Source organism: Saimiri boliviensis, chromosome 21 (assembly GCF_048565385.1).
Source record: "Saimiri boliviensis isolate mSaiBol1 chromosome 21, mSaiBol1.pri, whole genome shotgun sequence".
Taxonomy (NCBI): Eukaryota; Metazoa; Chordata; class Mammalia; order Primates; family Cebidae; genus Saimiri; species Saimiri boliviensis.
In genome coordinates this window covers 33,487,746-33,503,171 of record NC_133469.1, presented here as the reverse complement: position 1 = coordinate 33,503,171, position 15,426 = coordinate 33,487,746, and the positions used below count along the sequence as shown (strand labels likewise).

Here is a 15,426-nt window from a genome sequence, read left to right as displayed (position 1 = left end):
AGGAAGGGTCAGTGGGCTGCCTGCAGCTGTGGGCTGAGGAAGTTCCCTGCAAGGTGACTCCTATGGCTCCAGAATGAAAGATATCAGTAGGAGTGTTTCCTGGACTATTAGCAAGGGATTTCAGCCACAGGTTCTCAGCCTCGGGAATACCCAGAAGACCTCTGCCCATGCCCAGACATTGCTCTGTGGTTCTGCCAGCAAAGTGTACTCCAGATCTTTTTTTTTTTTTTTTTCGGGAACCAGATCCTGTCCTAAAGTTGGATTCTTCAAGCTTTGAGAGTGTCTGGGAGAAATCACCTTCGCGTTTACGGATTTATATTGTGCCCAAGGTCCCACGAACCAGATAGCATTTTCCTTCCCAATGGTCACTCCTTCACAACATCCCCCATATGTAGAAGTAAGAAGAAACAGGTTTTCTCTCAAGCACTTGTAGGAAAACACAAGGGATGGGGTGACTTGCTTTCACTTCTCTTCATTACAAAGGTGTCACCTAGCACTGAGGAAAGCAAGCCAGGATACCCAGGCTATAGAAGTATTCATAAATTATAGAGGATAAAAGGGTAGGGCTCCTAAGGAATGACTCAGCTGGCATGTGAGAGCCAGGCCAGGAAAAGATCATAGTCAGTCACACCTGCTGCAAGGAAGGGGCTGGCTCAGGTGGGATGTACATATATTCCCTAGCAGATTGGTATCTACTTAAGGTAAGGGTTTTAGACTTGGGTGCATGAAAACCCTCTGCTATGGGGAGCTTGTGTGGGCTAGGCCAGAAGGTGGCTAGCAGACCCTCTACATTTGTGTCCCTGAGCCAGTCATGCTTTCACTCTCCGTACTGCCAGTTATGTTAGCCGCTTAATTTATTTAGTCTGATCAATGGCCCAGTTCAGGCCCACCACTCCCATACTTGCTGGGGACGCCAGGACACAACCAGCCACACAGTGCTAAACTGTGCTGCTGCTGAGAGTCCAAGGTGCAGCCCTACAGCAAGCTTGCAAACTTCACACATAAGTACAGTCTACATAGCAAGTAAACTCTGACCAGAGATGATATCTGTTCCCACAACTCATCAGGTATATGTACAATATTCACATAACACCCAAAAAGATATAACAAGATAATATTAACAGCAACCACTCTCCTCTATCAATTCCCCCTGCTCCAATACAACCACCAGACATTGCACTAATACCCCAAACCCATTCCCAATTTATTAAATATGGTGCAAGCTCACAGACACTTAGGAAGAGGCAAATCTAGTTGTGCTGAAAAGTTCCTAGAGCTCTGGGAGCCAAGATGGAGGGTAGCCCCAGGCTTTGCAGTACCTTCAGATGTGGCTCAGGAGGATGCTGCCAGAAGCTAATGAGCTGGGAGAGCAAACAAGGGAGGTAGAAGTCATATGGCCCAGCTCCGGGAGCTGTCTCTCTCAGCATCTCAGCTTTAGGACTCTGCCACCATCTTTTCCCAGCCCAAGCTGCTACCTAAACCAGGCATGTTGAAGGGTAAGCAATGGTTGCCACGAGGCCAAGACCAAGAGATTGCTGAGACTCCCACTCCCCTGTCTCAGACTCTAGGCCTGTGACAAGCTACACTATCCTCCAGAACCCATCTAGCTTTAGGTAAAATGTCTTAGGCATCTGACTAAGGAGCCCACCAGAGTATGAGTAACAGAAACCAGGACCTGGGCTTTCTAGAGGGCAGGGCCTCTTTCTAGTCCCCCAGCCTCTTCCTGTGCTTGTAAGTGACTGTTTTTTGCAGATGGAAAGGATGTTGTCCATAAGCTCTCAGCCAGTCTCCAGTAGTAAGTTTGAAAACATGAGGTGGAGGCTTCCCCTCACATTGATTTGGTCCCTGGGCTGGCTAGAGCCAGTGAGCAGGTGAACAGAAACCAGCCCTTTCTCTAACTCCTGGCCTGTTCCACCGCATATTAAGGGATTCTTCAAAACCTACTCCCTCAACCTTGCTCCAGGAAGGGCAGGATCTGGAGTGGAAGTGGGGAGCATCATTGTGTTTTTCACATCCTTCGAGTGCCTCCTGGCCACCAGTCTTTCTTTTGTCCACACTCCCACTTGAAGTCTTCCTGCACCCAGCTGGACTAGCAACTTCAGAGTTCACAGGCAGGTTCACCCTGGGATCCTGCCCAGCAGGTCCAGGCCACGCTGATTAGTGTAAGCAAGAGGCTCCCACAATCCACTCCCAGAAAGTTCCTGGGTGGATCTGAGTAACAGATTCCTCCTGGCTCAAAGGCCAGGTTTTTTGTTGTTCTTCACAGCTTTCAGTCAAGTATTGGATTTACAGACGGTAACCAGGCCTCAAAACCTGCGGAGATACATTTCCCTGGTGCTGCGCCCACTTGCCTCCTGGGGAGGTAGTAGGAATGGCTGGTTCTGCTTCTAAACAGGCCGCCAATCCAGAGGAAGCCCAGATGGCCCTGCTCACAGCAGGGATGGGGCACAGAGGGGCAATGCTGACTGTGGAACGCCCCCCTGCAGGGGGCTGGGCCAGGGCTAGGGGGGTGAATCCCGGGTCAGGCCGTACTGCATGCTCACAGTGTGGTCCAACTCCTCCAGCTCTGCAGGCAGCGGGATGCCTAGCTCCCCCAGGTACAGGGAGAGGGCCTCAAAGGAGTCCTCCAGTTTCGAGAATGCTGGTCTAGAAGGAAAAGAGGTAAATCAGAGGCAGGTGCAATATGAGCAGGGCCATGGGGTGGGTGGGAGGAATCTAGGCTCAGCTACTTCCTGGTTGTATGACCTCAGGCAAACTCCTTCACCTAGTAGTGCCTCTGTGAGAAATGGTCATCATATAATGTTACTGCAACCTCACATGTTTGCTATAAAGATTAGCTAACACCATGAGAAGCCTAGCCTAGCTGGAGTAAGTACTAAAACGAAAAAATAAGAGAAAATGGTCCCTCCCATGTCTTAGAGAAAATGTAATTATCAAAGTGGAACTGGAAACACCAAGTTCCTAGTGCCACGGAAATGGCTTGGCTGCCCTGGGAGCCTAAGACAGCTCAGGCCTACTCCTCTTCCTCCTAGTTTATGCTTAAATGTCTTGTTACCTCAGTGAGGCCTGCTCTGATGATCATATTTAAAATTGCAACCTGTACCCTAAATAATCATCTTTACTTGGCTTCACTCTTTTTTCCATAGCATTTGCAACCTTCTAACAGTCAATACAGTTTACTTATTGTATCTGCTGTATGATAATAGTAGATACCATGCTAGAATATATGTTCTATGAGGGTAGGCACCTTTATTTTGTTCACTGCTATAACCGAAGAGCTTAGAACAGTACCTAGCACACAGTAGGCACTCAATACTGTGTACATATATATATTTTAATAAATTAAAGACAGATACTTAGAATGACTGGCAAGGGGTATTAGAAAACAAATAGTGTGTAGCTTCACAATTTCTCCTCAAGCACCAGGCGCGGTGGCTCACGCCTGTAATCCCAGCACTTTGGGAGGCCGAGGCGGGTGGATCACGAGGTCAAGAGATCGAGACCATCCTGGTCAACATGGTGAAACCCCGTCTCTACTAAAAATACAAAAATTAGCTGGGCATGGTGGCACACACCTGTAGTCCCAGCTACTAGGGAGGCTGAGGCAGGAGAACTGCTTGAACCCAGGAGGCAGAGGTTGCGGTGAGCCGAGATTACGCCATTGTACTCCAGCCTGGATAACAAGAGCGAAACCCCGTCTCAAAAAACAAAAACAAAAACAAAAAAAAACAATTTCTCCTCAAGCTCATACACTGGTGTTACTGAAGGACTGTGGTCCTTGGCCTATAAAGGAACAAGGTATGGATTCTCTAACCTGGGGACCACTGGAAATCATTTTTAAATAAAGATTATGTGCCAACTGGTTATTCTGGGAGGGTGGAGTTAGGGGTAAGGAGAATGCTGAGGGGTATATTGGTTAAGGGAGATTACAGAAGACATATTTCCTATGCTATATACCTTGGTAATGTTTGAACTTGTTTTTAAAAGAAACATGATTTTTGATGGCAGGAAAAAAACCTACAAAGATTCTAGTTTTCTAACCAGAAACTTGAAAAGACCTAGGGTAACTCTGTAATAATGAAATTATCACCTGAGAATAATAAAGATAATTTTTTTCTCATATGCAAGATACATTCAGAATAAAGGTAATTTTGAAAATACTTCTTTAAAGGAGAAATTAGCTAAATGCATAAAACTGCTCACTGTAGTTAATACCTATTGTAAAAGAGAAACTGGAAAAACCTGAACATCTACATTATAATATGTTCAGTCTCTCAACAGAATTTCATGTTGTCAAAAAAATGATAAACAGAAAGACTGGGTAGTAACAAGGGAAATGCAGGGCAAAATACAGATCTAGTTACTATTTTAAAAAGTATATGTATAGATATGGACAGGAATATGGAAAGATGAATACACTTATTGTGAGCAAATGGTTTGGGTGAATTTTCTTTTAAACTTTTTTATTGTTTTGAGATAGAGTCTTGTTTTGTCACCAGGCTGGAGTGCAGTTGCACAATCTCAGCTCACTGCAACCTCCACCTCCTAGGTTCAAGTGATTCCCCTGCCTCAGCCTCCCAAGTAGCTGAGACTGCATGTGCACACCACCATGCCTGGCTAATTTTTTTGTATTTTAGTAGAGTCAGGGTTTCACCATGTTGGCCAGGATGGTCTTATCTCCTAGCCTCATGAGCCACTCACCTTGGCCTCTCAAAGTGCTGGAATTACAGGTGTGAGCCACCGCACTCCAGCCTAAACTTCCTTTTAATGGCTGTGGTTCTGTATTCTACCCAGCTTACTTGATGCTATGTCTTTACTTCTCTCTCCTCCAACCTGTACATACAAGTTGTCAGGTGGCTTCAGGGGTGACAGCCACATTCTTGACCTCCAGGCTTCTCTCACCCCTGTGCTTGGGAAGGGCTCAGGGATGGCCTAAAGCTGAGGCAAACATCCCAGGACCCTGTAAGCTGTGAGAAAGAGGCAGGATACCAACCTGCTCTCAGGCTCTAGTCTGCAGCAGATGGTGGCCAGCGGGAAGAAGGCTGGGGGACAATCTGTGGGAACAAACTTCTCCCAGAAAAGCTTCACATTGAGGCCAAAGTCCAGTGTTCGGGGAAGGCAGTCAGGATCTGCATACACCTGCCCAATAATCTGCAGGGTGAGAAGACAGCTGTTTACGAAGGACGACAGAGGCCACAGATACAAGGCAAGGGAAAAGGATGCTGGTATGTGGACAGAAAGAATGGGCAGAAAAGGGGATGACACAAACATAGGTTACAGAGCTCTCCCCATCCCCAATCATCTCTCCAAATCTTGCTAAGCCAGATCTGTCTTGACTGAGAGTCAGGTTACTGAAGAGGACTGAGAAGGGACCTCACTACAGAAGCCAAGTGTCCCAAATCGGCATCTGGAGGCTAGCAGCTTCCACTCATCCACCCTGCCCTGCCTGTGTCTCCTTGTGGCTGTGTGTCTGCCAGAGTTAAGGCTCTGTGAGGTGCTGAATCTGATTCATGTCTGAAACCCTTTGGCACCAGCCTAGCGCTTTGTACACAGATGTTCAATTAACACCTATTAAAGAAAACAATTTTTAAAAAAACCTTCCTTCATGGCGAGGCTGTGGCTCATGCCTGTAATCCCAGCACTTTGGCAGGCTGAGGCGGGTGGATCACCTGAGGTCAGGAGTTTGAGACCAGCCTGGCCAACATGGCAAAACCCCATCTATACTACAAATACAAAAATTACCTGGGCACGGTGGTGTGCACCTATAGTCCTAGCTACTTGGGAGGCCGAGACAGGAGAATTGCTTGAGCCAGGGAGGTGGCAGTTGCAGTGAACTAAGATCACACCACTACACTCCAGCCTGGGTGACAGAGTGAGACTCCATCTCAAAAAAAGAAAAACTTCCTTCATTATTCTAACCATTCCTTGTCTCTCCTCTCCTCTACCATTCACAACTTCGTAGGGATTACGGAAGGCTTTGAATGTGTATATGTTTGAGTCTTTGAGATATACTGAACTATGCTGTCACCTGACTAAGCTCCTAATGGTAGGAATCTTTCCAAGATTTCTCACTCTGTCCACGTCAACCTAGCACAGGGCTGGTACTTCCTAGAGTGGCTACTTCTACTTGAAAGGAACTGAGAAGGGCTACATTTGGCCCAAGAGCTAGAAAGTCATATGAACAGTCTGTTGCCATTCCTGCTGTAATTCTGAGTCTCACCTGCCCCTTATTGACCATGTGTAAGCCACTGCCCTCTTCTGAGCCTCAGTTTCCTCAACTGAAAAAAAAACCTGGCTGGGTACAGTGGCTCACGCCTGTAATTCCAACGCTTTGGGAGGCCGAGGTGGGTGGATTACCTGAGGTCAGGAGTTCAAAACCAGCCTGGTCAACATGGTGAAACCCCGTCTCTACTAAAAATACAAAAATTAGCCAGGCATGGTAGTGTATGCCTGTAATCCTAGCTACCTGGGAGGCTGAGGCAGGAGAATCGCTTAAACCCAGAAGGTGGAGGCTGCAGTAAGCCCAGATCGTGCCACTGTACTCTAGCTTGGGCAATTAAGTGAGACACCATCTTAAAAACAAACAAACAAACAAACAAACAAACAAACAAAACCTGCTGAGTCCTTCTCTTAGGACCCATGAAACACAAATGTGGCAAAGACGTGCAGATGCGTTATAAACCATAAAACCCTATACCCATGTTGATTTTAGTCAAGTTCTAGTCATCCTTAGGAGAAGCCCAGTTCTGAGGGAGGGCAGAGCTGCTAGGCCTGCTGCCTCGGGCGTGGCCTTGGTGCCAGAGCTCACCTCGCAGAGAACGATCCCAAAGGAGAAGATATCCACCGTCTCATCATAGCTCTTTCCTTGGGGAACACAGGAGAGCAGGCTGTTAAGTTTACATCCCTTACCTGCTCTGCACTGGGTCTAGGGTCAATCTAAGTTACAGCCAAGAACCAGGGCTAGAATAGTTTCTGTAGGGATGCCCCACAGGCTGTCCTGGGCAGACACCACCTGAAAATAGTCCTTCCTCAGCCTTGGGTAACCTGCCTTGGAGAGCCCTTATAACACAACACTGCCTGGGATGAAATTGCATGGTTAAGTGGAAAAGAACCGGACTAGGGTTCATCCAGGCTCTGCCATTAGCCAGCTGTGTGCTCCTAAGGCAATGCACTGAACTTCTCTGGGGCCTCAGACTCCAAAACAGGTTGTATCAGACCATTTCTGCCTCACAACCCTCATTTCAAGAATCCCAACCAGCATCTCTGGCTGGTTTGAGCATTATCTAACAGAGGGCACCACACTTCAGTTCTCAGCATGGAGAGAGAAGGCTAAAGCTGGGACAATGGCCTGAGCTCTCAGCGACCCCTGAGACACAAATGCTACAGTCAGACCTCACTCTATCCCCAGGATGGGACACTGATCAGTTCCAAGCCCCCTGAGCTCAGGGAGCTAATTTGTAAGGTCCCTCCTGGCAAGGGAAAAATATCCTCAGCTCTATATATCTGATCCTACACTTCACAGGCCTCCCCTAGAGTTCCCAGGGCTCTGATTCAAGGGCAGCCTCTGTCCTCCTCTGTAGTGTCTGCTCCAGAGCTTCAGGACTCACCATTTAGCATCTCAGGGGCCATCCAGTAGGGGTTTCCCACCACTGTGTAGCGCTTCTTGCGGTCATTCTTGCGCAAGGTGCGTTTCTTGGTGGTGGCCTTCTCCACAGGGGGCCTTTTCCTCTCTTCCACTATGAGCCGTGACAGCCCAAAGTCTGCCACCACCACAGTCTTGTCCTGGTAGGATAAAGGCCAGGTCAGGACTTTATGGGGATGTTCTCAAACCTGGCCCTGGGGAGGACGCATAGGCAAGAGAAGCCACTGAGAAGGAGAGAAGAGGTGCATAGCAAGGGAGAATCAGAGAAGAAAGCTCTATCAAATAGACACACTCAGGCTGGGTGCGGTGGCTTACGCCTGTAATCCCATCACTTTGGGAGGCTGAGGAGGGTGAATCAACTGAAGTCAGGAGTTGGAGACCAGCCTGGCCAACATGGTCAAACCTGGTCTACTAAAAATACCAAAAAAAAAAAAAAAAAAAAAAAAAAAAAGTTATGAGAAAACACTGAACATCTGTTAATTAAAAAAAAAAATAAAAAGAAAAAAAGAATACAAAAATACACACACACACAAATTAGCTGGATGTGGTGGCACACACCTGTAGCCCCAGCTACTTGGGAGGCTGAGGCAGAATAATCACTAGAACCCGGGAGGTGGAGACTGTAGTAAGTCACGATTGTGCCTCTGCACTCCAGCCTGGGCAAGAGAGAGAGAGAAACTCCATCTCAAAAAAAAAAAAAAAAAAAAAAAAGACACACTGGGCATTTGTGTTTCTGAGGGTCTAGTATCTGTGCACAGTAGATTCCCCAGCCCACAGGGAGTTTCATGGCAGAGCAACTAGAATCCTAGAGGTGAGGCTTAGGGACTTGGAGAGTGGAACTCAGAGGTGGGACAGGGGGTTGCTTTTGTTTTTCCCTGTCCTGCCTTATTCCTAAAAAGATTAAGGCAGTAGCTAGAACCAGGATAAGACAAAAAAAGGCAAGATGGAGGCAGTAGGTGGGAGACTTAGGGGAGACAAGCTCTTTGAATAGCTACAGGGCAGTCATGTGAAAAAGGAATGAAGATTGCTTGGTGTGGGTCTAAAGGACAGAGCCAGGGCCAGCTGGTAGACACCCAGGAAGCCAGATAGCAAGTCAACAAGATAAACAACATTGTAACCACCACAGCTGAGGGGCCGTGAGAAGAATGCTGGTCTCAAACTGGTCCCTGTAAATTCATTAGCTCTGTGGCCTCAGGCTGAGGCTTCAGGTGCCACCACTGTAAAATGGGGTCAGCAATGAGCTGCTTTACAAGACTATTATGGGGCAAAAGCAGGTAAAACGACAGGGCTCTACATATAGCCAAGAAACTTCTGAAGTCCCTTCTAACAAATTATTTCAAAGGTTGCTAATGGGAGAAGGTGAAATTAGTCTGTGTGTGTACTGGAGCTCCCAGAAGACAGAGAAGGTCACTGGAAGAAGCAGAAAGGGAAAGACAGGAGCTCCTAGACAACACCTCTGCCCTTCTAGCCAGAGGGGACAAGTCAGCCTCCTTTGTGACAAGGAATCCAAGAAGGATAAGACCCTGGAGGCCAGGCCTAGAGCAGTGGGACATACCAACTTGATGAGGCAGTTGTGTGAGTTCAAATCCCGGTGGATGATGCACATAGAGTGCAAATAGGCCTGGAACAAAAGCACAAGCTGAGGCTAAAGGGCCAGCAAATCAACTAGACCCTGATTCTGGAACTGGGGGCCACAGATACTCTCCTCCCAGGCCATGCCCACCCAGCTTCAGAACCCAACCTGGACAACAGGGCAGGCCCTCCTCTGGCCACTCCCTTGTCCCAAAACCAACAGGAAGCCTGGACTTTCTCTTCCTCCCTGCTGCCATCTCCTGCCCATCCTTTTGTTCACCAATCACCAGCACAGTGGCTGGCCAAAGCCCTCACTGCTCTCTCCTAATGTCCCCAACTTCACAGAACCCTGGCCCTTGTAGCATTTCCTCCACCTCTATGCATTTTACTTAGATCCAGGCTGCTCCCTCCTCCCTACTCTCCTAGTCTCTGGCTTCAGCCACTCTGGATCCTTCCTGCCTGCAACAGAGAAGTGACTTCTTCTTGCTCCAGCTAGCTCTGTCTTTCTGACATTCACCACCCCTAAGACTCCACCTTCCCCACTGTCTAAACTTTAAGCTTTCTCTTCTTACCCAAATGTTTGTAAACAAATTTCTATTTATGTCCCCTCTCCAGGCCTCCACCACTGGCTCTTGACACTCTGAGGAGCAACTTCCTTTCTCCTTCCCTTCCCTTGTAAATGTAGAAGGAGCTACTCTCTGCTCTCCAGCCCCCTGCAATACTGCTTACATCCCTTAGGTTTCTGGAGCTGCTCACACACCCAGGGAGCTGAATCGCTGTAGCTCATGACTTGCATGCCTGCCTGCGTGCGTGCCTGAGGATGTGCTCCTCAAAGACTGTCCACACCTTTCTTATGCTACCTGCTCCTGAGTCTCTTGTGTGTCTGGTTTTTCCTTCCAGTCTTTTCAGTGTCAGCCCTGCTCAAAGCCCTCTCCACTTCACAAGCTGAGACACCCCCTGTCCCCGACCAGCCACATGGATGCCTCTTCTGTCCCACAGCTCCAGCTGTTCCTTCTCTGAAGATTGGGTGACTGGCAGCCTCTCTCTAAGCTCTAGTCTCATGGAGTCAGCTTCTTGCCTAGAAGATGTTGATAGGTTCTGCTAGGAGAATAGAAGGCATCAATGCCAGCTCTTCCCAAACCGGTTCCTCAACCATCCCTGCCATCCCCCATCACCCAAACGTCTGGTAAGTGATACCTCAAGCCACTCTAACTCCTCCTCCTCCTCCTCCTATTCCCTCATTGCCAACCAGTCTCTCCATTCTGACTCCAACCTGCCTCACCAGTCTCTCCATTCTAACTCCACCCTGCCCCAGGCTCCAGTCCCCACAGCTACTACCTTAATTCAGAAATCTGAAATGTTTCATTATTCCTCTATGCAGGTCTCCATGGCCTGAGACCCTCCCCATTCTACCAGAACCTACTAACCATATCAGATTAATATATATATATTTTTTGAGATGAAGTCTCTCTCTGTCACCCAGGTTTGAGTGCAGTAGTGTGATCTTGGCTCACTGCAACTTCCACCACCCGGTTCAAGTGATACTCCTGCCTCAGCCTCCTGAGTAGCTAGGACTACAGGCATGTACCACTGGCCCAGCTAATTTTTTTTTTTTTTTTTGAGATGAGTCTTTTTTTTTTTTTTTTTGAGACGGAGTTCCGCTCTTGTTACCCAGGCTGGAGTGCAGTGGCGCGATCTCGGCTCACCGCAACCTCCGCCTCCTGGGTTCAGGCAATTCTCCTACCTCAGCCTCCTGAGTAGCTGGGATTACAGGCACGCACCACCACGCCCAGCTAATTTTTGTATTTTTAGTAGAGACGGGGTTTCACCATGTTGACCAGGATGGTCTCGATCTCTTGACCTCGTGATCCACCCGCCTCGGCCTCCCAAAGTGCTGGGATTACAGGCTTGAGCCACCGCGCCCGGCCTGAGATGAGTCTTGATCTGTTGCCAGGCTGGAGTGCAGTGGCGCAATCTCAGCTCACTGCAACTTCTGCCTCCCAGGTTCAAGCAATTCCCCTGCCTCAGCCTCCTGAGTAGCTGGGACTACAGGCATGTGCCACCATACCGGCTAATTTTTTGTATTTTAGTAGAGATGGGGTTTCAAATGTTGGCCAGGAGGGTCTCAATCTTCTGACCTTGTGATCCACCCGCCGTGGACTCCCAAAGTGCTGGAATTACAGACATGATCCACTGTGCCCGGCCTTTTATTTTTTTTTTTAGTAGAGACAGGGTTTCACCATGTTAGCCAGGCTGGTCTCAAACTCCTGACCTCAAGTGATCCATTCGCCTCAGCCTCCCAAAAAAGTGCTGGTACTACAGGCGTGAGCCACCATACTTGCCCAGATTCACTTTGGAAAAAGCACAGCTCTTAAACTTTCTTGCTTAAAAATCTTCCTCCCCGGCCGGGCGCGGTGGCTCAAGCCTGTAATCCCAGCACTTTGGGAGGCCGAGGCGGGCGGATCACGAGGTCAAGAGATCAAGACCATCCTGGTCAACATGGTGAAACCCCGTCTCTACTAAAAATACAAAAAATTAGCTGGGCATGGTGGCGCGTGCCTGTAATCCCAGCTACGCAGGAGGCTGAGGCAGGAGAATTGCCTGAACCCGGGAGGCGGAGGTTGCGGTGAGCCGAGATCGCGCCATTGCACTCCAGCCTGGGTAACAAGAGCGAAACTCCGTCTCAAAAAAAAAAAAAAAAAAAAATCTTCCTCCCAGGCATGGTGGCTCACACCTGTAATCTCAACACTCCGGGAGGCTGAGGAAGAAGGAATGCTTGAGCCCAGGAGTTTGAGATCACCCTAGGCAACAAAGTGAGAACCTGTCTCTACAAAAAAGAAGAATAAAAAAATAAAAAAATTAGGTGTGGTGGTACACACCTGTAGTCCCAGCTACTCGGGAGGCTAAGGCAGGAGGATTGCTTGAGCCCTGGAGGTCGAGGCTGTAGTGAGCCATGATCATGCCACTGAACTCCAGCCTGCGTGGCAGAGCAAGATCCTGTTTCAAAACAACAACAAAAACCCTTCCTGATTCAAGCCCCAGAAACAGGGAAAAACAAAACAAAACAAAACCCAAAAACCAATCAACCAAAAAACTCTTTTACATCTGTCTCCTAAATATACTCCAGACTCCTTAATTTAAAACACAGGGACCTTAACGTACCCCCAAACTGTTCCAGACTACTACTATCTTCATGGACCCCTATATGAAGGGCAGTGGTTAAGTCTCAGACTTGGTGATCAGACTGATTAACCCAATTCCAGCTCTGTCCCTTTCCAGCCCAGCTTCTTATCTGGAAACCAAGGTTGTCATGAGGAATAAACATGCACCTGCATTTTAGTTCCTCAGCTCAGTGCCTAGCATATAGAGAGCACTCAGTACTTGTCAGCTGCTGTTATTGCTATGATTGATCTGAATCATTTGTTTCCAGGTAAAATAGATGATTTTCTCTTCTTTCCTCCCAGGTCTTTGCTCCTGTCACTTCAATCTTGGAACCTCTCTGCCAATAGGAACTTTATCCAATTCTGACCCTTCAGGGCTCTGCGAGAACTCATTTCCCCTTCACTGATTTCCTAGGCAGTGAGGTGCTCTACTTGGTTCAAGGGCCCTCAGTGTCTGGATACCTGGAACAGCAAGGCCAGGCCATCTCAGGCTACAGTTTGCCTCTCCAGTTTGCCTTGTCCATGCCGTTTGCCCTTAGAGATGTGTAATTCTTTGAGAGTAGGGCTGTGAGCTAAGAACAGTTGGCTAGAGGTAGTTTCAGTGACACAGACAAACACAATGAATAGCTGCTGACCCACCCCACACAAGTTGTCCAGGAAGGGGTCTCTACCTTCTAGTGAAGCCCACAATTCTTGCACCTCTCCCTACTCTCGCCTTGCTGGCAGGTTTGTTGGTGGGACTCACCATTCCGGAGGCGATTCCTTTGGCAAATCTGACCTTCTGCTGCCAGGGGAATGGATCCTGCAGGATGGGGGGAATGACTGTCGGAGGCTGTTAAGCCCTGTCCCACTCGTGGTCCAGACCCTAGGGTCAATATGGTCTCCCAGTGAAGCCTTCCTGTCTATGCCTAGTCCCGCCCAGCATGGTCCTTTGGGGGCGAAGCAGGGCCCCTCTGGCCTTTAAATTCCCAGGGTAGTGGTAGTAGAGGTATCCGACAACCCACCAAGGCTCCTGGAGACTATGGGGTGTTGTGCTCACCATTCCTCGAAGGAAATCCTTCAGTGTGCCCCCCTCAATGTACTCGGTCAGCAGGTTCAGCTTCTTATCCTTGTACAGCACACCAATGAACTTGAGCACATTGGGGTGGTCCAGGCTGCGCATCACTTTCACCTGGGGGTGGGGTAAGCCAAGAAAAGCTGGTGGTTAACATCTTACTATGTCTTCCTTATACCTTCCCTCCAGGGAATCAGCTTGACAAGTGTTACCACCTGCCTCTCCTACCGCCTATCTTGTGATATGGCAGGGGTCTAAGACCAAGATGAGGGAAGAACACCACCATATGGACGGAGATAGCTTCACAGGCCTCACCCTTGGCATCCTGCCTTTCTAGGAACTGCACTGGGGAAACAGTGGTGGAAGTGGCCTCTGGAGGGCAGTACTTGGACCACAGGTGTCGCCAACTGAAGTTGCTCCATGAAGTAACTTGGGAGAGGTGGTGAAAACTGTAAATGCTCAAGGAACTGAGTGCTCAGGGAGCTCCACTCCAGGTTCCCTTAGCAGGGTGTTTAGGTAAGGATTACAACAGAGCTGTACTAAATTGGTCTGTTTTCATGTCCATCACCCTCATAATCTGAGAGCTCCTCTGAAACATCTATCTTTTGTTACTGCATCCCTTGTACCCAGTTTGTGCTGCCTTTAGTAAGTGTTCGTTGAACAAATAATTATGGCGGAGGCCGGCGCGGAGCTGTTGCTAAGCAGGCCGGGCCTGGCTTTGGGCCCTGAGCCTTCCAGCCAGGACTCTGCGCCTGCGCCCGCCTGGCTGCAGCCTGCTCTCCCAGCGCGGCAGCTGTCGCGGCAGCTGCGCGCCGCCTAGGTGTCTGGGCAATCCATGGGCAAGAGCAAGGGCCGCGATGACAGATTACGGCGAGAAGCAGCGCAACGAGCTGGAGGCTCTGGAGTCCATCTACCCTGACTCCTTCACAGCTTGATTGCACATTGATCCAACCCTCCTAACAACTAGTCTTCCAAAATATAAATGGACTCTCCTGATACCACATTCTCCTTCAGTAGTGCTTCACTTGACAAGGTCCTGCTAAGTATTATCAGAAAGTCCACCCAGCTTCACCATTACTGTGACATCTGAGGCTGGAGAAAATGATGAAACTGTCCAGACTACCCTCAAGTTTACATACAGTGAAAAATACCCAGATGAAGCGCCCCTTTATGAAATATTCTCTCAGGAAAATCTAGAAGATAATGATATCTCAGACATTTTAAAATTACTAGCATTACAGGCTGAAGAAAATCTTGGTATGGTGATGATCTTTACTCTAGTGACAGCTGTGCAAGAAAAATTAAATGAAATAGTAGATCAGATAAAAACTAGAAGAGAAGAAGAAAAGAAACAAAAAGAAAAAGAAGCAGAAGAAGCTGAAAAGCAATTATTCCATGGCACTCCAGTTACAATTGAGAATTTCTTAAACTGGAAGGCCAAGTTTGATGTAGAACTCTTGGAAATTAAAAAGAAAAGGATGAAAGAAGAAGAACAAGCAGGAAAAAATAAATTAAGTGGGAAACAACTATTTGGAACAGATCATAATCTTGACACATCTGATATCCAGTTCTTGGAGGATGCCGGAAACAATGTGGAGGTAGATGAGTCTTTGTTCCAAGAAATGGGCGACTTGGAGCTGGAGGATGATGAAGATGATCCCGACGACAATCCTGCTGACCCAGAGAGTGACTCAGCTGATTAATGGACTGTCCCCATCTGCAGAGAGGCTTGACTGCCACAGCATCTGTGGCTATGCTCAGAGGGTTTTGATTTTCCTTTCTTTTTTTCTAGGAAAAAATTATTTTCAGGAGAATATTCTCCTGATAGCTTTCATCATTGAACTTAATAAACTGACCTTAAAATTTCAAAAAAAAAAAAAAACAAATAATTATGCTCTCATTTAGAGGGACTGGGGATATTCCTTTAGTGCTCTTTTTTGCTTAGTCTTTCAGACAGTGATCCAAACTATATTTCCTCTTGAAGACATTATTTGTAA

At 47.9% G+C, this 15,426-nt stretch overlaps 2 protein-coding genes across 5 annotated transcripts in view; one reads left to right on the top strand and one right to left on the bottom strand.

The window, feature by feature from the left end:
- Positions 1 to 836: 836 nt before the first annotated feature.
- LIMK2 (LIM domain kinase 2) overlaps positions 837 to 15,426 on the bottom strand; it is a 70,946-nt gene continuing 56,356 nt past the window's right edge. For 3 of the 4 annotated variants that reach the window (XM_003938415.4, XM_074391238.1, XM_003938416.4), the window contains 7 exons: positions 13,415 to 13,546; positions 13,121 to 13,177; positions 9,198 to 9,263; positions 7,608 to 7,782; positions 6,809 to 6,864; positions 4,994 to 5,151; positions 837 to 2,646 (listed from right to left, as the gene is read on the bottom strand). In XM_003938415.4, the coding sequence (XP_003938464.1) occupies positions 2,502 to 2,646; positions 4,994 to 5,151; positions 6,809 to 6,864; positions 7,608 to 7,782; positions 9,198 to 9,263; positions 13,121 to 13,177; positions 13,415 to 13,546 (789 nt within the window). In that variant the 3' untranslated portion in view covers positions 837 to 2,501. The remainder of the gene's footprint in view (positions 2,647 to 4,993; positions 5,152 to 6,808; positions 6,865 to 7,607; positions 7,783 to 9,197; positions 9,264 to 13,120; positions 13,178 to 13,414; positions 13,547 to 15,426) is intronic. The other variant, XM_010349130.3, reaches the window with a different exon arrangement.
- LOC120361044 (RWD domain-containing protein 1-like) lies at positions 14,087 to 15,318 on the top strand. The gene is made up of 2 exons (XM_074391239.1): positions 14,087 to 14,357; positions 14,472 to 15,318. The coding sequence occupies exons 1-2, from the start codon at positions 14,287 to 14,289 to the stop codon at positions 15,130 to 15,132; spliced, it is 732 nt and encodes a 243-aa protein (XP_074247340.1). The 5' UTR covers positions 14,087 to 14,286; the 3' UTR covers positions 15,133 to 15,318.